This window comes from Microcebus murinus, chromosome 6, assembly GCF_040939455.1.
Source record: "Microcebus murinus isolate Inina chromosome 6, M.murinus_Inina_mat1.0, whole genome shotgun sequence".
NCBI classification, from domain to species: Eukaryota; Metazoa; Chordata; class Mammalia; order Primates; family Cheirogaleidae; genus Microcebus; species Microcebus murinus.
The window spans coordinates 51,566,598-51,586,013 of NC_134109.1; the positions used below are offsets into that span (position 1 = coordinate 51,566,598).

Sequence of the window (19,416 nt, forward strand, 5' to 3'; positions counted from 1 at the left end):
GGAAGCAAAAAGCTAAAAGGTCTAAGAAATACTGGCAGGAAGATAATGGCTAAATTCAGGAAAAGTGCACCTCAAAACCAAGGAACCACTAATAAAGTTATTATTAGTTGAACCACCCCAAAATAAATTCATAAACGATTGCTCGATAAGTCTTCAGTTTTATTACAAAAATGAAGATGATCAGTTTGATCAAAACAAAAGCTTGTTCACAAGTTTTACATGAATATTCTAAATACAAAGTCTCCTGAAACAACATATTTTTGATATGATTTTCATTTTTTAAAGGGATGCAAACATTCCATTTCTCATTTATAATCTCTATTCCAAGGCATAGTATTTTAATAGTGTATCTTTTCTGCAGTTAGATCACAATTCACAGGTATAACTGAAACACGCAGACAAAAAGCCTTGTCAGCAAAGGTTAAAAATCGTTTGTTTTTTTTTTAACAGAGGAAGTAAATCCTTAATAACCAGCCCTTATGTGTTTTTAAAATCTTGTACTACACTGACATGATTTGCAGTCAGGTTTTTTTTCCTACCCTTAAGGCTACAAAACTCTTGCAAATGCCTTGCAGAAGAATTCTAGACCACGTAATGCAAAAATCAAAAAAATAGTTCTCCAATAAAAAGTAAGTTTTACAAATGGTAGGAAATAGTATCTGTGGTAAGCTAATAACTGACATTTTCCCCTATTACTAAACAAATCATGTTACACAGAAACAGGGAAGACAAGTTATCAAATACGACAAGCTTATGCTATGTTTACATCCCTCATTAAAAAAAAATAATTTCATACTTTTCACACACTCCATCTGAAATTTACATTTTCCCATCAGGTTGGAGGGGGAGGGTAATACTGTCCATAATTCCAAGGATTCTGATAATTGTACTGAAAGGAAACAAGTAAACATGTTAGCATACTAAAACTATGGCTGAGTTCCATATATAAAAAAATAGTTAAAACAGGTATGTTAAAAAAAATAAGCATGTGTTCACTGCTAAAATTCTAACTTAGCCACCAAAGATGAAGTATTATACAATCTGGAACAAAAGCAAAGAGATGTATTTCTAAAAAAATGTCCTGATTTATGCTTCTAAAACATCTATGAACAAAGAATTATAATTATGTGGACTCACTTGATACCAGGCACTATAATTATATACAGCTTGATTTGCCTGTAAATCACCATCAATCATCTGTGCAGATGATGGAGTTGTATCTTCTGTGTGTGCTTTCTTTTCTTCTGGTTCTTCTGATCTAGATAAAAGGCCAAAATGGAAACTTTCAAAACTCCCACAGATGAGAACTTTGACAAATAGATGAATGTCATCTGTGTATATTTGTTTTACTCAAGGTTTCAACCACCCAAGATTTTTTCAAATCACAAAGCATCTGAATTACAACATAAAAGTAACACTTAAAAATATTTGTCATTAAAGGCATTTCCACAACAAAATTTCTATTAAGCATCCCTTTCTGATTCAGCTAGAAGCTACATACCCATTTTCTGCTTTCCTTTTTAAAGAATCCTGTTCTTTTAAGAGTGTTTGATGTTCATCATAAGCATTCAGAAGCCTATGAAAGAAGAAAAAAAATACTCTGGAATATACAATAAATCAAACTTTTTTTTTAAAGATTTTAAGTTATTTCCACTTAGGGAAACTGCCTAAGTAAATTTATAAGTGGCTCATTTATTTTTCATTATCATTCCCTTTTAAAATAATACAATAATCTTAGTCTGGATATTCAGACCCTCCATTATGTATACTTGCAAGAGACTAAATAAAATTGTGTTGAATCTCCAATTTCTCTGCCTATAACTGCCAAAATATGTCATTTCATTTCATAAATAGTCAAAATTCCAATAACTTGCTACTGTCAACTGCTTACACGTGCTTTTCAACTCAGTCCAGCTTTCAAGGCACAGCACTATCAAAATTATACTTACACTACTTAAAAAATCCTCCAATTAATCATATGGTACTTTTATATGACTTTAACTTCTGTCATTGTGTCCTACCCCCAAGCTTATCAGAATCCAGTAGTAACTAAAAGTAACCACCTCCTCTGTGAAGCATAGCAAATGCGTTCTGATCCACAGAGATCATGGCCTTCTTAACAGTTATGCTCCCTCACACATACACTTAGTTATTTCCTCTGATAATGATACCATTCAACTAGACTAAAACTTAGAATTACATATCTTGTTTCTTTTGTATACCTTCTTCAGTGCAAAACAAACAGAAGACACTAGATATACAGCACATGAAGAGTAGAAACTTTGAAGTAGGTTCCAATCCTAGGTCCACAATGTACTAATAGCAAATTAAATGGAGAAATTGCGGCCGGGCGCGGTGGCTCACGCCTGTAATCCTAGCTCTCTGGGAGGCCGAGGCGGGCGGATTGCTCGAGGTCAGGAGTTCGAAACTAGCCTGAGCAAGAGCGAGACCCCGTCTCTACTATAAATAGAAAGAAACTAATTGGCCAACTGATATATATATAAAAAAATTAGCCGGGCATGGTGGCACATGCCTGTAGTCCCAGCTACTCGGGAGGCTGAGACAGAAGGATCGCTCGAGCCCAGGAGTTTGAGGTTGGTGTGAGCTAGGCTGATGCCACGGCACTCACACTAGCCTGGGCAACAAAGCGAGACTCTGTCTCAAAAAAAAAAAAAATAAAAATAAATGGAGAAATTGCCTAATCTCTTTTTAATCCCCTCTTCATCTATTCATAGAACAATACCTATAACCTTCATTACATTGCTATGAATTTTACATTAGATATTAAATATATAAAGCATTTAGCACAATGCCAAGTACTCAATATTAACTATTAATATAAGTTAAACTAAAATTTTACACAGTCATAAAAAAATATATACAAAGAGACAACAAGTAATTCTGTTTATCTATAGTGGTTTCAATGGAAATCACTCTAAATGAGAATAATCAGAGAAGGCACATGCCTAATAGGCACTGAAATACTTCCTTACTAGAATCAGATAAGGCTGGGACTTCAGCAATGCTCTAGCCAATTATTTCTACTCTTCTGTTTAGCAAATTTAAATATTAAACTTGTACTCTTCCCAAATCCCTTAGAGCAAACCCTCTACTACCTTCAACTTTCAGGCTTTTACAATGCAAGAAGATGAGGCCATTAGGCGTGATGTGTGGGATTATTTCCATCCTCTTCTCCAATCTCGGACAAAATGGCATTCCTATTCCAGATTAACCCCATCCATCTTTATTCACCTATATACTAAATGTTTATGTGTTTCAGGGTTCAATCCTTGTCTCATTGCCCTTTTCACAAATTGCTGCTTCCTGCCTTCTTTCATTCACTCATGGTTTAAATTATCATTCTAAAACTGGGAAAACAGTTTTAAAGGAAAGACAAACCATATGTCCTCCTGTTAAGGACATACACATTTACAAAACTATATTATATTCCCCACATATATCTGAGGAAAAAGTAACCTAAGCAGGAAACATTTTAAAATTTAACAATGTATTAATCTGTACTAACCATCAAATTCCCATACAAAAATATCAATGCCCATTGACAATTCAAATAGATAATATAATTAAGATCTTACTTATTAACGTCTGAACCAAAATCTTCAAGAAATTCCACTTTTCTCTGAGAAAATGTAATTCTCATTTTGATAGGTAATGAACCATGTACAGCTTTGTCAAAACAATTTAGAATATTTTCTTCATTTTGTTTGAGGTCACCACTATATTCCATTTCAAGTAAATTGAGGTATAACTTTGTGTTCTCCTGTGTAAAAAGCAGTATCAATTAATAATATTTCTAAAATATTTTGATTAAAGCACAGATACTTAAAATGCCATAATTTTTATGTCTCAATACTGAAAATTATATTGCATAAAATAGAACTCATACTAAAGGTTTTTAGCATACATCTAAAAGAGTGAAAAAAAATTAGTTAGCACATTAATAGGTAGTGACATCAACCTAGTATCTCCCCCAAACTATGCAAATTATACAGGGTCTCACTCTGTCACCAGGCTAAAGTACAATCAAACTCCTGGGATCAAGTGATCCTCCTGCCTCAGCATCCTGAGTAGCTACAACTATAGGTGTACACTACCACACCTGGCTAATTTTGTAACTTTTTTGTAGCAATGGGGTCTCGCTATGTTGCCCAGGCTGGTCTCAAAGTCCTGGCCTCAAGTGATCCTCCTGCCTCAGCCTCCCAAAGTGCTAGATTTACAGACATAAACTACTGTACCCAGCCTATAAGACTGTCTCTTAACCAGACCTAGCAATAGCTAAAAACCTAAAAATGAGGAATTTCCTATGTACTGCCTTTTATCAATTGATATAAAAAGAAATACTCTGAAAAAGAAAAATCAACTCACTGCTACATTTGCTATAATATAGGCAACTACTATGCTTTTGTTTATGAAATGTTCCTCCAGGCCCTCTGTTCTACTTAAAAATCTGTAAATTTCCTATAAAATTTCTAAAGAGAAAACAAAGTATCATCATAATGTCTTCACTTTTTAATCCATTAATCTTAATTTTCTCAAACTTTTAGTTCAAAACAATTTGAAAACTTTTTTTAAATGGCAACATCAGTTTAGAGGGACTGTTGTCCTCATTTAGTAATAAAATATATTACATACAGACCAAATCTTTCATCACAGTTGCCAAACTTAAAGAAGATTGACCACTGATGTTTTATAGAAATTATCCTAAAAAATACAAATACATACTTTGTCTCTTTCAATTGCTTCCAAAAGCACCTTTCTTGATTTTGGAAGATTTTTTTGTATTTTGAAAAGATGTCGGGCTAGTTTGACAGCATAGAATGAAGACTCATTATTTGATTTGGCATTCTTAATGGCATCCTGAAGTAAATGTTCAGCTTCTTCCATATTTCCATGCCGTCGTTCTAAACTTACTCTTCGCAAACGAACCATTGCCAATCCTAGAACACATTCTTCAAATGTTCTCAAGATATTCCTGGCTTCATTAATATTACCTAGAAATGGTAATTAAATGTTTATGCTTTTGTTTAAATTTCTGAAATATACTTTATGCCAGATATTGGCAAACAACCACCCATGGGCTAAATCCAGCCCTCTGCCTGATTTTGTAAAAATAATGAGAAACAGCTATGCTCATTTATGTATTTATTTACTTTTTATTGTCTATGGCTGCTTTAGGGCTGTAACAGCAGAGTTCAGTTGTTAGAAAAGAGATCATGTGGCCTGCAAAACCTAAAATATTTACTATCTGGCGCTTTATAGAAAAAGTATGCCAAACTCTGCTTTACATCATCCCTCAGCATTCCTGTATTTTTATCCAGAAATAACTGACAATCTCAAATATATCAACTGAATTTCCTCATTCTTACCCTGCTGTTCCTCAAAAGCTGCCCAAAGCATATGCACCATGGGTTTCTTTGGGAGATGAATAGTACAAGCTCTGCTGAAGACATGCCTCACTCCTTCAATGCTATGGTTTTCCATGTACTTGGCATACTACATATAGAAAAAAGGAAATACTGAATAATTTACCGTTGAACAAGCCATTAAATATGTGACAGAACGATAAAATTCTATTTTTAAACCCATTCAGCACCTTTATTGAACCACTAGACTAGTTTCTGTAAGGAAGGACGAAGAGAGGCAACGAGGTTGGCATATGCAGCAGTCAAATCTGGTTGCAAGCAGACCATCTCCTAATGCAACAGATATAGTTATATGAACAACATTCAACAGAAGTACAAAAAAGGTTAGTCACTAGATCAATGTTTATAATATATTCAAGTTTAAGACCATATAATTTTCTTACCTTAATCCAAAACTCCTCATAGAGGGCACATGATATGACACATCTTTCAAAGAGAACCACAACTCGTTCATGAGTCCCATTTTCAATTTCAAATTCTAAGTATTCTTTCCAGTTTTTTAGTTGTGCCTTTTCCAATGGTTTCACATGAAAATAAGGTCTTTTAATCTGTAATAAAATTGTAACATGGCAATGAAAGTAAACCAATACCTATGCCAATATATGTAGTAATACAGTAATAATATAAATTACTTTAAATATAAGATTAATGATGAATCAAAAAAATCTCATCACCATATTTCTCTTTATATATTTTTTGAATCAAAGTCATGTTCCGTTGCACTGGGTAGAGTGCAATGGCATCATCGTAGCTGGGACTATAGGTGCATGCCACGATGCCTGGCTAATTTTTCTATTTTTAGTCGAGAGCAGGGTCTTGCTCTTGCTCAGACTGGTCTCAAACTCTTGAGCTCAAGTAATCCTCCTGCCTCACCCTCCCAGAGTGTTAGGATTGCAAGCCTGAGCTACCACACCAGGTCTTAAAAACTTTTAAAATTAAAATCCCTTAATTTCTGTAGGCTTTAAAAATGAAATCGAATTATATTTTCCATTTCTTCACAACCATTTTAATAGAATCACATATTTTTTATGTACAGAATATTTTATTCTTTGTTGAGTATTTTAAAATTGAACAATTACACCACTGTGACGGAAAAATCAGTGGTTGCCTAGGGCTAGGACTGGGGTGGGAGGCACTGAACAGAAACAGGCCAAGGGACCTTTTGGGGTGATAGAATAGTTTTTGTATCTTGAGTGTTGTGATGATTACAATGCATATACATTTGTCAAATGATTCCATACTATATGATTCCATTCACCCATGGTGCATATGCTTTGGGCAGCTTTTGAGGAACAGCAGTAAGAATGAGGAAATTTGGTTGATATTTTTGAGATTTTCAGTTATTTCAGGATGAAAATATAGGAAGTGACTGTTGAGGGATGATGTATAGTAGTAGAGTTCGGCAAACTTTTTCTATAAAAGGCCATTATAGGGAAACCTATAGAGCAAAACGTAAATTAGTGGTACTTTAGAGCTGGGTGTAGAAATCACAGTTGAGGAGGTTGGGATGGTGATTGCTAAAAAGGTAAGGGGTTTCTTTTTGAGGTGGTGATAATGTTCTAAAATTGACTGTAGTGATGGTTGTATATATCTGTGAATATACTAACAACTACAGAATTGTACATTTTAAATGGGTGAATTGTATGGCATGTGAACAATATCTCAGTAAAGCTGTCAAAAACACAAAGAAAACTGTGGGGGAAAAACTCATTTTATTATAGGCCTAAAATGTGTATATTTTATTGTATGTAAAGTATAACTCAATGTAGTTGATTAAACAAATTGAACAATTATAATAAAATTGCTCAGATTAAGCAGATATCTTACAATTCAAGTTAAGTCTGAATTCAATAAGATTCTAAAGTTGATAATGGAAAATGATAAAATTGATAACGGTAGCAATAAATGAGATGAACATCTTAAGTTATTGCTTAAATATGCAAAAATAAAGTTATACTAGAGACATTCCTATCAAAACTGAAAGAAAAATACATTATTCTTACTTTATATGTTAAAGATTATTACAAAACAAAGCCACTTACACCTTCTTCAAATGTCCACCTTTTACTAACTTCATGTTCATTATAATTAAACATTTCTTGATGAATCTCAATGATTCGATGTCTCATGTTTTCTATTTCTGTAATTAGCTTGGGGAGAAAAAGAAAAAAATTAAATCTCACAAGCTATATACTGAAAATTTTCAATATTACTGCTTACATTTAAGTATTATTATCTGCAGATGCTTTATAGTCTTACTAAGTAGTGGGTTTTTAATATTAGCTAAAGTTAAGTGCAAAGTCAAATTAACACTAAAATAGATTCTTTACCATAAACCTATTATTTAAACCCTATCTGCTAAAGAATCCCCACTTGTCTTAATCAGAAATTAACTTTGTACAAGCTACAAGTCAATAGTTAAATGGCCAGCTGTATAACTCATCACTGTGCCACACACATAGTCAAAGGATATAAGGTCTAGTTTCTCATGCACTGAAGAATTTTTAAATAAGTCTCGTTACCTTCGCTGGATCAGTTATGTCTTCAATTCCCGATGGTAGATCATCACCAGGAGGACCATCATCACCACTATGCCCATTTACAGAAGCTAATTCCCTTCGTAGCTGAATAAACTGTTCACCAGTTAAAAGATCTCTAGGTAAGTTATTCTGTACATGTTCTTTAAATCTAAAAAAAGACAATAGAAATACATGGTCTATGTTTAAATCATAATTTTAGATCCCATATAAAATTCCCACTACATATTACTCTTTCAAAGAAATTGATTTAAAGAAAGATCTTTTTTCTTCCCCTTCTCCCCCCTCCACCAGAAAAAAAAGAAAAGAAAGGAAAGAGAAAAAGAAAGAAACTTGGCCAGGTGCAACGGTTAACTCCTATAATCCCAGCACTTTGGGAGGTCAAGGCTGGAGAATTGCCTGAGGTCAGGAGTTCTATACCAGTCTGGGTATAACAGTGAGACCTCATCTTAACTTTTTAAAAGATTAGCCAGGCATGGTGGGATACACTTGTAGTCCCAGCCACTAGGCAGGCTAGGCCACAGGATGACTTGAGCCCAAGAGTTTGAGGCTGCAGTGAGTTATAATCAGGCCACTGCACTCCAGCCAAGATGAAAGAGTGAGATTCTATCTATAAAAAAATAAATTCAATAAATAAATAAATAAATAAATTCATTAATTAAATTAGATTTAAATTTAAATAAATAAATAAAACCAAAATATCACACTATTTCTCCTTCCTTTCTATAGTGAAAACCTACTATTTAAAGAAACAGTCTACAGATATCTTCATTTTCTTTCTGCCTTTGCAGTAAATGGAGAAGCATGCACAGGCATAAATTCAAACCCCAGTTCTGTTATGAGTTAACTGATTTAAGAGAAATTTTTTCCTTCTCTAAATCTTAGTTTCCTCATCTATAAAATGGGACAATCAGATTTATCTTGAAAAGTTACAATAAAATTAAATATGGCAAATACTTATCCTATGTTATGGAATGAAGTGTTACCCGATTCTAGAATTGCAAATAAAGCCAACTGAAATGTTTAAACTCAAAAAATAAATAAATCTGGTAATACATACTTAAATTGTAAATGATCACTTATAATCAAATGTTAGCAGCTCCTTCCCACCTTCCAATTACTCAATTCACATGTGCGCACTCAATTGGGCAATGAAATTGCCCTAATTAAGGTCACTAATTATTCCCTATATATCCATTTTTATTTGTTTTAGAGACAGGGTCTCACTCTGTTGTCCAGGCTGGAGTGCAAAAGTATGATAATAGCTCACTGCAGCCTTCACAGCTCCTGGTCTCAAAGGATCCTCCTGCCTTAACCTCCCAAGTAGCTGGGACTACAGGCGTATGCCACTTGGCTAATTTTCATAATTTTTTTGTAGAAACAAAGTCTCACTATGTTGCCCAGGCTGGTCTAAAACTCTAAGCCTCAACTGATCCTCCTGCCTCAGCCTCCTGAAGTATTGGGATTACAGGTGTAAACTACCGTACCTGGTCGCAAAATTAGATGGACACTTGTTTTGCAGTGTTTTCCTGAGCCTTTGACTGCTACTTTATCTCCAATGGTACCTCCTTCTTACCTGTCCTAAATGGTATTTCCAAGTATTCCACTAGTATTCCCAAGAATTCCACTCTCTACTTTGTTCTCATCTATTTTTACATACTCTAAGCCAATCTTATTAATACAGCTTGAAATAAGTATACTATAATGACTCTCAAGCTACAACCTAAGTCCAAACCTTCCTAAATTCCAGACTAGCATATCTATCCAATTGCCAACATTACACACTAAGAATTATAGATTAATGCTTAACATAATTCTTAACTATGGATTCTTAAACTAATCTATAAAGAGATTTTTTAAGAAAATCTATTTTATCCACACATGCTAATTTGTGTACAGACATTTTAATCGAAAACGCCAGGAAGAGAAGCTAAAATATTTATACTATCTCAGTCTGAACATACCAAAGGAAGATCATACACAAAATATCTTAAACTCTGTCATCTTCATCTAATATAAACACCCTCAGCATTTCTTTTTTGTTTATTTTATTTTGTTTTTTTTCAGGCTCTTGACCAGGCTAGAGTGCAGTGGCTTCATCATAGCTCACTCACTGCAACCTCAAACTCCTAGGCTCATGCGATTCTCCTACCTTAGCCTCCCAGTAGCTGGGACTACAAGTGTGCACCACCACACCTGGCTAATTTCTCTCTTTTTCGTAAAGCTGGGGTCTCTCTATGCTGCTCAGGCGAGTCTTGAACTCCTGGCCTCAAGCAACCTTCTGCCTCAGTTTCCCAAAGTGCTAAAATTACAGTCATTAGCCACTGCGCCTGGCCTGTATTTTGTTTTCAATCTTTCACACACACCACACACACACACACACACACACACACACACCTTTTTTAATCCATTCATCCTTTGATCACCACTTAAGTTGTTTCTCTATCATCTTACTTATTGTGAATAATGCTGCAATATTTGTTGTAGTGTAGATTATCTCTTTGAGATATTGACTTCATTTCCTTTGGATATATACCTAACAGTGAGATTGCTGGAATATATGGTAGTTCTATTTTTACATTTTGGAGTCTCTATACTATTTTTCATAATGCCTGTATCAATTTTCATTCCCACAAAGAGTACACAGGGTTCCCACATCCTCAGCAACAGTTGCTATCTCTCTCGTCTTTTTCATTTTAACAGCTGTGAAGTGATAGCTCACTGGGGTTTTGATTTACCTTTCCCTGGTGATTAGTAATGTTGAGCACTTTTTCACATACATGCTGACTATTTGTACAACTTCTTTGGGAAAAATATCTATTCAGGTCCTTTGCTAGTTTTCTAATTGTGTTTTTTTGTTTGTTTGTTTGTTTTGGTTTTCTTTTCCTTTTAAGTTATGTGAGTTCCTTACACATTTTGGAAATTAACCACTCATCAGATATGTGTCTTGAAAACAAATTCTTCAAATCCCAAAGTAGCCTTTTCATTTTGTTAACTCTCTCCTTTGCTGTGTAAAAGCTTTTTATAATAGTTTTGATCTTGTCCCACTTATTTATTTTTGCTATTGTTGCCTTTGCTATTGGTGTTATATCCAAAAAGTCATTTCAATGTCAATAACAATGTCAAGCAGCTTTTTGCCTAAGTTTTCTTAAAGAAGTCTTAGTTTCAGATTATGCATTTAAGTCATTAATTCATTTGAGGCTAATTTTTGTTTATGGTATAATAAGGCACAGATGTAATCTTATTCTTTGCATGTGGATTTCCAGTGTTCCCAATAGCATTTATTGAAGATACTTTATTTTGTCCATTGTGCAGAGTCAACGATGCAAAAAAAAAGAATTAATGAACTCATAGGAACATAATTTTTTTTTTTTTTTTTGAGACAGAGTCTCGCTTGTTGCCCAGGCTAGAGTGAGTGCCGTGGCGTCAGCCTAGCTCACAGCAACCTCAAACTCCTGGGCTCAAGCAATCCTGCTGCCTCAGCCTCCCGAGTAGCTGGGACTACAGGCATGCGCCACCATGCCCGGCTAATTTTATATATATATTAGTTGGCCAATTAATTTCTTTCTATTTATAGCAGAGACGGGGTCTCGCTCTTGCTCAGGCTGGTTTCGAACTCCTGACCTTGAGCAATCCGCCCGCCTCAGCCTCCCAGAGTGCTAGGATTACAGGCGTGAGCCACCGCGCCCGTCTAGGAACATAATTTGAAATTAGCCAATTAGAGTGACAAAAAAGAAAAATAATACATTAAAAAAGAGTGACGAGCCGGGCGCGGTGGCTCACGCCTGTAATCCTAGCTCTTGGGAGGCTGAGGCGGGCGGATTGCTCAAGGTCAGGAGTTCAAAACCAGCCTGAGCAAGAGCGAGACCCCGTCTCTACTATAAATAGAAAGAAATTAATTGGCCAACTGATATATATATAAAAAATTAGCCGGGCATGGTGGCGCATGCCTGTAGTCCCAGCTACTTGGGAGGCTGAGGCAGAAGGATTGCTTGAGCCTAGGAGTTTGAGGTTGCTGTGAGCTAGGCTGACGCCATGGCACTCACTCTAGCCTGGGCAACAAAGCGAGACTCTGTCTCAAAAAAAAAAAGAAGATCAAAAAAAAAAAAAAAAAAAAAAGAGTGACGGAAACATGACAGTCTTATGTGACACTATCAAATATGCAAATACATGAAATTTGTAATTCCTAGAAAAAAAAAACAGAGAGAAAGAAGAAAGAAGCTTAAAGAAATACTGGCTGGGCCCCGCACAGTGGCTCATGCCTGTAAATCTAGCACTCTGGGAGGCCGAGGCAGGCGGAATGTCAGAGCTCAAGAGTTTGAGAACAACCTGAGCAAGAGCGAGACCCCATCTCTACCAAAAATAGAAAAAATTAGCCAGGCATGGTGGTGCATGCCTACAGTCCCAGCTACTAGGGAGGCTGAGGCAGTAGGATCGCTTGAGCCCAGGAGTTTGAGGATGCTGTGAGCTAGGCTAACGCCACGACACTCTAGCCCAGGCAGGAGAGTGAGACTTTGTCTCAAAAAAAAAAAAAAAAAGAAATACTGGCTGAAACTTCCAAATCTTGGAAGGGATATAGACATCCAAATTCATGAAGATCAAAAGTTCCTAACCAAAATAAACTCAAAGCCAAATATGTCAAGATAATCAAATTATCAGAAGTCAAAGACAAAAAGAGAATCCTGAAAGCAGCAAGAAAAAAAGAGATTTATCGGCTGGTCATGATGGCTCATGCATATAATCCCAGCACTTTGGGAGACAGAGGCAGGAGGTTCACTTGAGGCCAGGAGTTCGAGATCAGCCTGGGCAACATAGTGAGACCCCATCCCCATGGCAAACAAAAGAAAGAGATTCCTCAAATATAAGGGAACCCCAATAGGGCTATCAACAGACTTCTCAAGAGAAACCCTGCAAACAAGGCAGGAGTGGGATGATATATTTAAAGGGCTGAAATTAAAAAAAAAAAAAAAAGGAAAAAAACTGCCAACCAAAAATACTATACCCAGTGACACTATCCTGCAGAATAAAGGTGATATAGAGTTACTCTCTGGCAAAAGCTGAGGGATCTCTTAGGACAAGAGAACTGTTGTAAAAAAAATTGCTAAAGGAGGCCGGGCGCGGTGGCTCACGCCTGTAATCCTAGCTCTCTGGGAGGCCGAGGCGGGCGGATCGCTCAAGGTCGGGAGTTCGAAACCAGCCTGAACCCCGTCTCTACTATAAATAGAAAGAAACTAATTGGCCAACTAATATATATAGAAAAAATTAGCCGGGCATGGCAGCGCATGCCTGTAGTCCCAGCTACTTGGGAGGCTGAGACAGAAGGATCGCTTGAGCCCAGGAGTTTGAGGTTGCTGTGAGCTAGGCTGACGCCACGGCACTCACTCTAGCCTAGGCAACAAAGCGAGACTCTGTCTCAAAAAAAAAAAAAAAAAAAATTGCTAAAGGGAATTTTAGTTTAAAAAGAAATAATGCTAAGTAACATCACAGAAACATGAAAGTATAAAACTCACTGGTAAAGAGTCAAATTGAGAATATTCTAATATTATACTGGTGAGGTGTAAATCACTTTTAATTCTATAAAGTGTAAAAGTTAAAAGACAAAAGTATTAAAATAATTATGTAATAAAAATTAGTAATAAAATAATCAATAATTTGTTAATAGATACACAATATAGAAACATGTAAAATGTAATATCACTACAAAATGTGTGTGGTGGGAGAAATAAAATTGTAGACTATTTGTGTTTGATTGAAGTTAACTTATTATCAGTCTAAATCAGAATGCTATAACTAGGATACTTTTTGTAAATCCGATGCTAATAATTAAGAAAAAAACTGCTAGTAGATACACAAAAGATAAAGAAAAAGTAATTATAGTGTATCACTACAAAACTTCATTCTAGGCTGGGTGTAGTGGCTCACGCCTATAATCCTAGCACTCTGGGAGGCCGAGTTGGGCAGATCATTCGAGCTCAGGAATTCGAGAACAGCCTGAGCATGAGACACCGTTTCTACTAAAAAAAATAGAAATTAGCTGGACAACTAAAAATATATGTAGAAAAATTAGCCGGGCATGGTGATACATGCCTGTAGTCCCAGCTACTTGGGAGGCTGAGGCAGAAGGATGGCTTGAGCCCAAGAGTTTAAGGTTGCTGTGAGCTAGGCTGACGCCATTGCACTCAGCCTAGGCAACAGAGTGAGACTGTCTCAAAAAAAAAAAAAAAAGAAAAAGAAAAAGCTTCATTCTATCAATAAAAGGTTAGACCAGATTCAACAAGTGGATGAATTGAATACATCTTGATGGACAGAGACAGTTTGTAATCTATTGAAAATCAACCAAATTTATGTGGATTTTCTTCTCTTTCTTTAGTTTCTCTACTTTTGGTAGCTACCATTATTTCATTATTAATTTTAGAGATATTAATTACTCTCTTTGTTAGCAATCAGTGTTGCACCCTGTTTACTCTAGATTAGGCATCCACAAACTAAGGCCCTCGAGCCACATGTGGCCCGCCAGGTGTTTTTGCCACTGCTGCCTGTCCTGCTTAGCAGCCGATTCCTTCCAGGCTCACAGTGCGCATGTGTGGAATGTGCTGCACCGCACTCTCCAAACTTGCCGCCTGTTTAAAAAGTTTGAGGATCCCTGCTCTAGATCTACTGTATTTTTCTTCTAGGATTTTTTAAATTGTCTTGATATGAGAATTAGCTTTAATGACAATTTTGATAGAGAGATATTCTCATGTGCTCAATATTTCATAAAACTTATTATTCATGGATAGGATTGAATGTAAATATACTCAACCTAAATTTAAAATTCTAATATAGTCTTAAGATACTGAAAACTACATTTCTATTAATCTTTTTCTGCCAAAATTCCTCTAGTACCATTTTAAAAAATGCCATCATTGCTTTACTATCTTCCTTATATTTCTACATATATTAACAAATTACATTATTATATAACTGTAAGGTTACTGCATTTTTTTGTTCAGTAATTGTCATTAAAATTATTTATAAAATTATGCATCTGTATGCATATTAGGTTGCTTTCACAAATATTGGCCCAAATAAATTAAATGTAATAATTGTTCTTATATTTTTTAAAGTTATGATGATAGCATAAAATTACTATGTATGCTATTTTATTCTCTAGATAATTTTTCAAACAATGCCATTTTCTGAAGAATGCAATATATATGGACACAGAAAACGATCATGAATACTAGTGAACATGCTAAGTTTTGTTGATGGCCACAGGGGTTTGAATAAAGCTTTTGGGGAAAAAATGTAGAAACTGTATATTCAGCCACCTTTTTGTGCTCCTCCAATGCAGCAGTCTTAGGACATACCATTATTTATCTTTGTTGTTCCTGTATTTGCCTTTAGAGTGTTAAGCAAAAATTCTGTGCCTAGGCTGATGTCTACAATAAATTTTACTGTTGGCCGGGCGCGGTGGCTCACGCCTGTAATCCTAGCTCTCTGGGAGGCCGAGGCGGGCGGATCGCTCGAGGTCGGGAGTTCGAAACCAGCCTGAGCAAGAGTGAGACCCCGCCTCTACTATAAATAGAAAGAAACTAATTGGCCAACTAACATATATATAGAAAAAATTAGCCGGGCATGGTGGCTCATGCCTGTAGTCCCAGCTACTTGGGAGGCTGAGGCAGCAGGATGGCTTGAGCCCAGGAGTTTGAGGTTGCTGTGAGCGAGGCTCACGCCACGACACTCACTCTAGCCTAGGCAACAAAGCAAGACTCTGTCTCAAAAAAAAAAAAAATAAAATAAAATAAAAAAAATAAATTTTACTGTGCTTTCTTCTAGAATTTTTATGGTTTCATGCCTTACATTTAAATATTTTATCCATCTTGAATTAATTTTTGTATATAGCAAGAGATAAGGGTCTTATTTCATTCTTCTGCATGTGGCTATCCAGTTATTCCAGCACCATTTATTTATTCAACAGGGCTTCCTTTCCCCTGTGTAGGTTGCTATCTGCTTTGTCAAAGATCAGTTAGTTGTAGGTACATGGTTTTATTTCTGAGTTCTCTACTGTTCTGAGTTCTGTTACATTGGTCTATGCCTCTACTTTTATACCAGTATTATGCTGTTTTGGTTACTATAGCCTTGTAGTATAATTTGACTTCAGCTGGTGTGATGCCTCCAGATTTGTTCTTTTGCTTAGAATTGCTTTGGCTTTTCGTGCTCTTTTTTGGTTTCAAATGAAGCTTAGAATTTTTTTTCCTAGGTCTGTGAAATATATTAGTATTTTGATGGGAATTGTAGCATATGTGCATTTTTTTATTTTTTTATTTTTTGAAACAGGGTCTCACTTTGTTGCCCAGGCTAGAGTGAGTGCCCTGGCGTCAGCCTAGCTCACAGCAACCTCACACTCCTGGGCTCAAGCAATCCTCCTGCCTCAGCCTCCCGAGTAGCTGGGACTACAGGCATGCGCCACCATGCTCGCCTAATTTTTTCTATATATATATTAGTTGCCCAATTAATTTCTTTCTATTTATAGTAGAGATGGGGTCTCGCTCTTGCTCAGGCTGGTTTCGAACTCCTGACCTCGAGCAATCTGCCTGCATCAGCCTCCCAGAGTGCTAGGATTACAGGCGTGAGCCACCGCGCCCAGCAAGTTAAGTTCTTTAATTATAGATTTTTTTTTTTTTTTTTTTTTTTTTTTTGAGACAGAGTCTCACTTTGTTGCCCAGGCTAGAGTGAGTGCCGTGGCGTCAGCCTAGCTCACAGCAACCTCAAACTCCTGGGCTCGAGTGATCCTTCTGCCTCAGCCTCCCCGGTAGCTGGGACTACAGGCATGCGCCACCATGCCCGGCTAATTTTTTATATATATATCAGTTGGCCAATTAATTTCTTTGTATTTATAGTAGAGACGGGGTCTCACTCTTGCTCAGGCTGGTTTTGAACTCCTGACCTTGAGCAATCCGCCCGCCTCGGCCTCCCAAGAGCTAGGATTACAGGCGTGAGCCACAGCGCCCGGCCTAATTATAGATTTTAACTACACTTTAAATCATAGAAGAATTACTCTTATAAAAAGGTACCCTCTTTTGTCCATCTGTCTTTTAAGTACTTTTGTATTGATTCATTCAACAAATATTTATCAACCACTTCCATATGCCAAGCCTTGTGTTAATGTCTTTCAGCCTTGTGTTAATGTTTTTAAGTATCTCCCTAGCTCATCACAAGCTAGAAACCTACAGATAGCATATATTTCCAATTCTAATCTGAGTCTGCATAACAACTTCTATCTCTGACAAACTGATCCACAATACTTTACAAATGCTTCAAAAAGTCTTAGACATTCTGCAGTAAAGAAAGACTTAGAGGCCGGGCGCAGTGGCTCACGCCTGTAATCCTAGCACTCTGGGAAGGCAGAGGCGGGCGGATTGCTCAAGGTCAGGAGTTTGAAACCAGCCTGAGCAAGAGCGAGATCCGTCTCAACTAAAAATAGAAAGAAAATTAATTGGCCAACTAAAATATATAGAAAAAATTAGCCGAGCATGTTAGTGCATGCCTGTAGTCCCAGCTACCCAGGAGGCTGAGGCAGCAGGATTGCTTGAGCCCAGGAGTTTGAAGTTGCTGTGAGCTAGGCTGATGCCACGGCACTCTAGCCTGGGTAACAGAGACTCTGTCTCAAAAAAAAAAAAAATTTCTGGGTTTTAACTGGTGGACTACTTTGCATGCGGCAGAAAGAGAACATGGAAATCAGAGCATACAGAATTAGTTTTTTAACAATTATCATTGAAGTGAAAGGATATCAATCATAACAGAAAATCATGGTGGAAAGTTAAAATGGAATGATAATTAACTGTTTGGAAATAGATCAGACTTAATGCATAAAATAAGTCTTTTTCTGTTTCAGATATATGGTGTTATATGAATCACAAGAATATATGTCTAATAAATCATTAAGTTTTAAAAAATAGGCATCTACTATGTGTCTGGCACTGTGCTAATTTAGTGCCATAAATAAATAATTTAACTTAGATTCTATTTTCCCATTCCTTCACTACTCTGAAATACATTAGACAAAACAGGATTCCTGTGTTTCCTCATCTGTAAAATAGATAAGAAGAATCTTGTATCTAAAAACAGTAAAATTCCTAAACATTTCATAAGGTATATGAAAAAAATGTCAAAACTAAGTATATAAACTGTGATTATCTAGCAAGAAAATTTATTCCTCTTTTCATCTATTAAAATATTATATAACATTTCAAAGAATTATTACTATAATACTTAATACTAAAATGAGTTGTCTGAATAATCAAAGATATTTCAAAGATCAGATTTTTCCACCTACCTCTGAAAATGGTGACTATACAGCTGTGTTGGAATACCAAGAATACGATCATATATAGCTGTAACTTCTCTCAGGTTGCCCTGTTCATTTTCCCAGTTTATATACATTTCCCACAATCTGTCAGATCGAAAATCTGTTCCTGCAGCTAGAACAGCATGCTCAAAAGTTCTGAAAAATTAAATTACTCTTAAGTTATCTTTTCAAGATAAAAATCACTTTTAATATATTATTTCTAAATTTAAAAGGCAATGCTAAATTCAAAAAATTATATACAACTGCTTCCTACGCAAGTAGGGAATTAAAAGTTAGAAGAAGTGATAGAAAAAGTATAGAGTAGCTCCTTAAAAAAAGAGTGAGAAGGATGTGTGCAGTGGCTCACGCCTGTAATCCTAGCACTCTGGGAGGTCGAGGCAGGAGGATCACTCAAAGTCAGGAGATCGAAACCAGCCTGAGCAAGAGCGAGACCCTGTCTCTACTAAACATAGAAAGAAATTAATTGGCCAACTAAAAATATATAGAAGAACTTAGCCTGGCACGGTGGCACATGCCTGTAGTCGCAGCTACTCAGGAGGCTGAGGCAGAAAGATTACTAGCTGATGCCATGGCACTCTAGCCTGGGCAACAGAGTGAGACTCTGTCTCAAAAGAAAAAAAAAGACTGAGAAAATAAAAGGAATAGATAAATGTACTTTTCATGTTACTTTTTACAATACAAAAATATACACACTATAAACAGGTAAGAGTGACACAGAAAACATTTAAATATCTGTTAAACTTAAAGTATCTGTTGTATAGATGCATTTAGTGCAGAAGACAAAACTAAAACAAGTAAGAATTTAGAGAACCAAATTTTACCTCAAATTAAGGAATATTTTCTAGCAAAATTAACTCTCCATCAAGGAATCCAGCTGCCTTATAAGGTAATGAGAAGTAAAAATATATTTTAAAACATACACAAGCCCTACCGATTGTAAAAATCTATAATAACAAAAATACTTACTTTAAAATACCTAGCTCATTTCAAGAGATTTCTAAAAGCAATTTTTTTTTTTTTGAGACAGAACAGTCTTGCTGTGTTGCCTGGGGTAGAGAGCTAGAGTACCATGGCATCAGCCTAG

The 19,416-nt window shown here is 36.1% G+C and overlaps 1 protein-coding gene and 1 non-coding gene across 7 annotated transcripts in view; both read right to left on the reverse strand.

The window, feature by feature from the left end:
* Positions 1-138: 138 nt before the first annotated feature.
* Positions 139-19,416, reverse strand: part of PRPF39 (pre-mRNA processing factor 39) — a 38,651-nt gene continuing 19,373 nt past the window's right edge. For 5 of the 6 annotated variants that reach the window (XM_012782792.2, XM_076004055.1, XM_012782797.3 and 2 more), the window contains 10 exons: positions 18,300-18,467; positions 7,967-8,132; positions 7,487-7,594; positions 5,828-5,992; positions 5,388-5,514; positions 4,744-5,012; positions 3,597-3,781; positions 1,502-1,576; positions 1,138-1,258; positions 139-889 (listed from right to left, as the gene is read on the reverse strand). In XM_012782792.2, the coding sequence (XP_012638246.2) occupies positions 833-889; positions 1,138-1,258; positions 1,502-1,576; positions 3,597-3,781; positions 4,744-5,012; positions 5,388-5,514; positions 5,828-5,992; positions 7,487-7,594; positions 7,967-8,132; positions 18,300-18,467 (1,441 nt within the window). In that variant the 3' untranslated portion in view covers positions 139-832. The remainder of the gene's footprint in view (positions 890-1,137; positions 1,259-1,501; positions 1,577-3,596; positions 3,782-4,743; positions 5,013-5,387; positions 5,515-5,827; positions 5,993-7,486; positions 7,595-7,966; positions 8,133-18,299; positions 18,468-19,416) is intronic. The other variant, XM_012782793.3, reaches the window with a different exon arrangement.
* LOC142871799 (small nucleolar RNA SNORD127) lies at positions 4,595-4,680 on the reverse strand. The gene has a single exon (XR_012919984.1). It is a non-coding gene; the product is annotated as a small nucleolar RNA SNORD127 (small nucleolar RNA).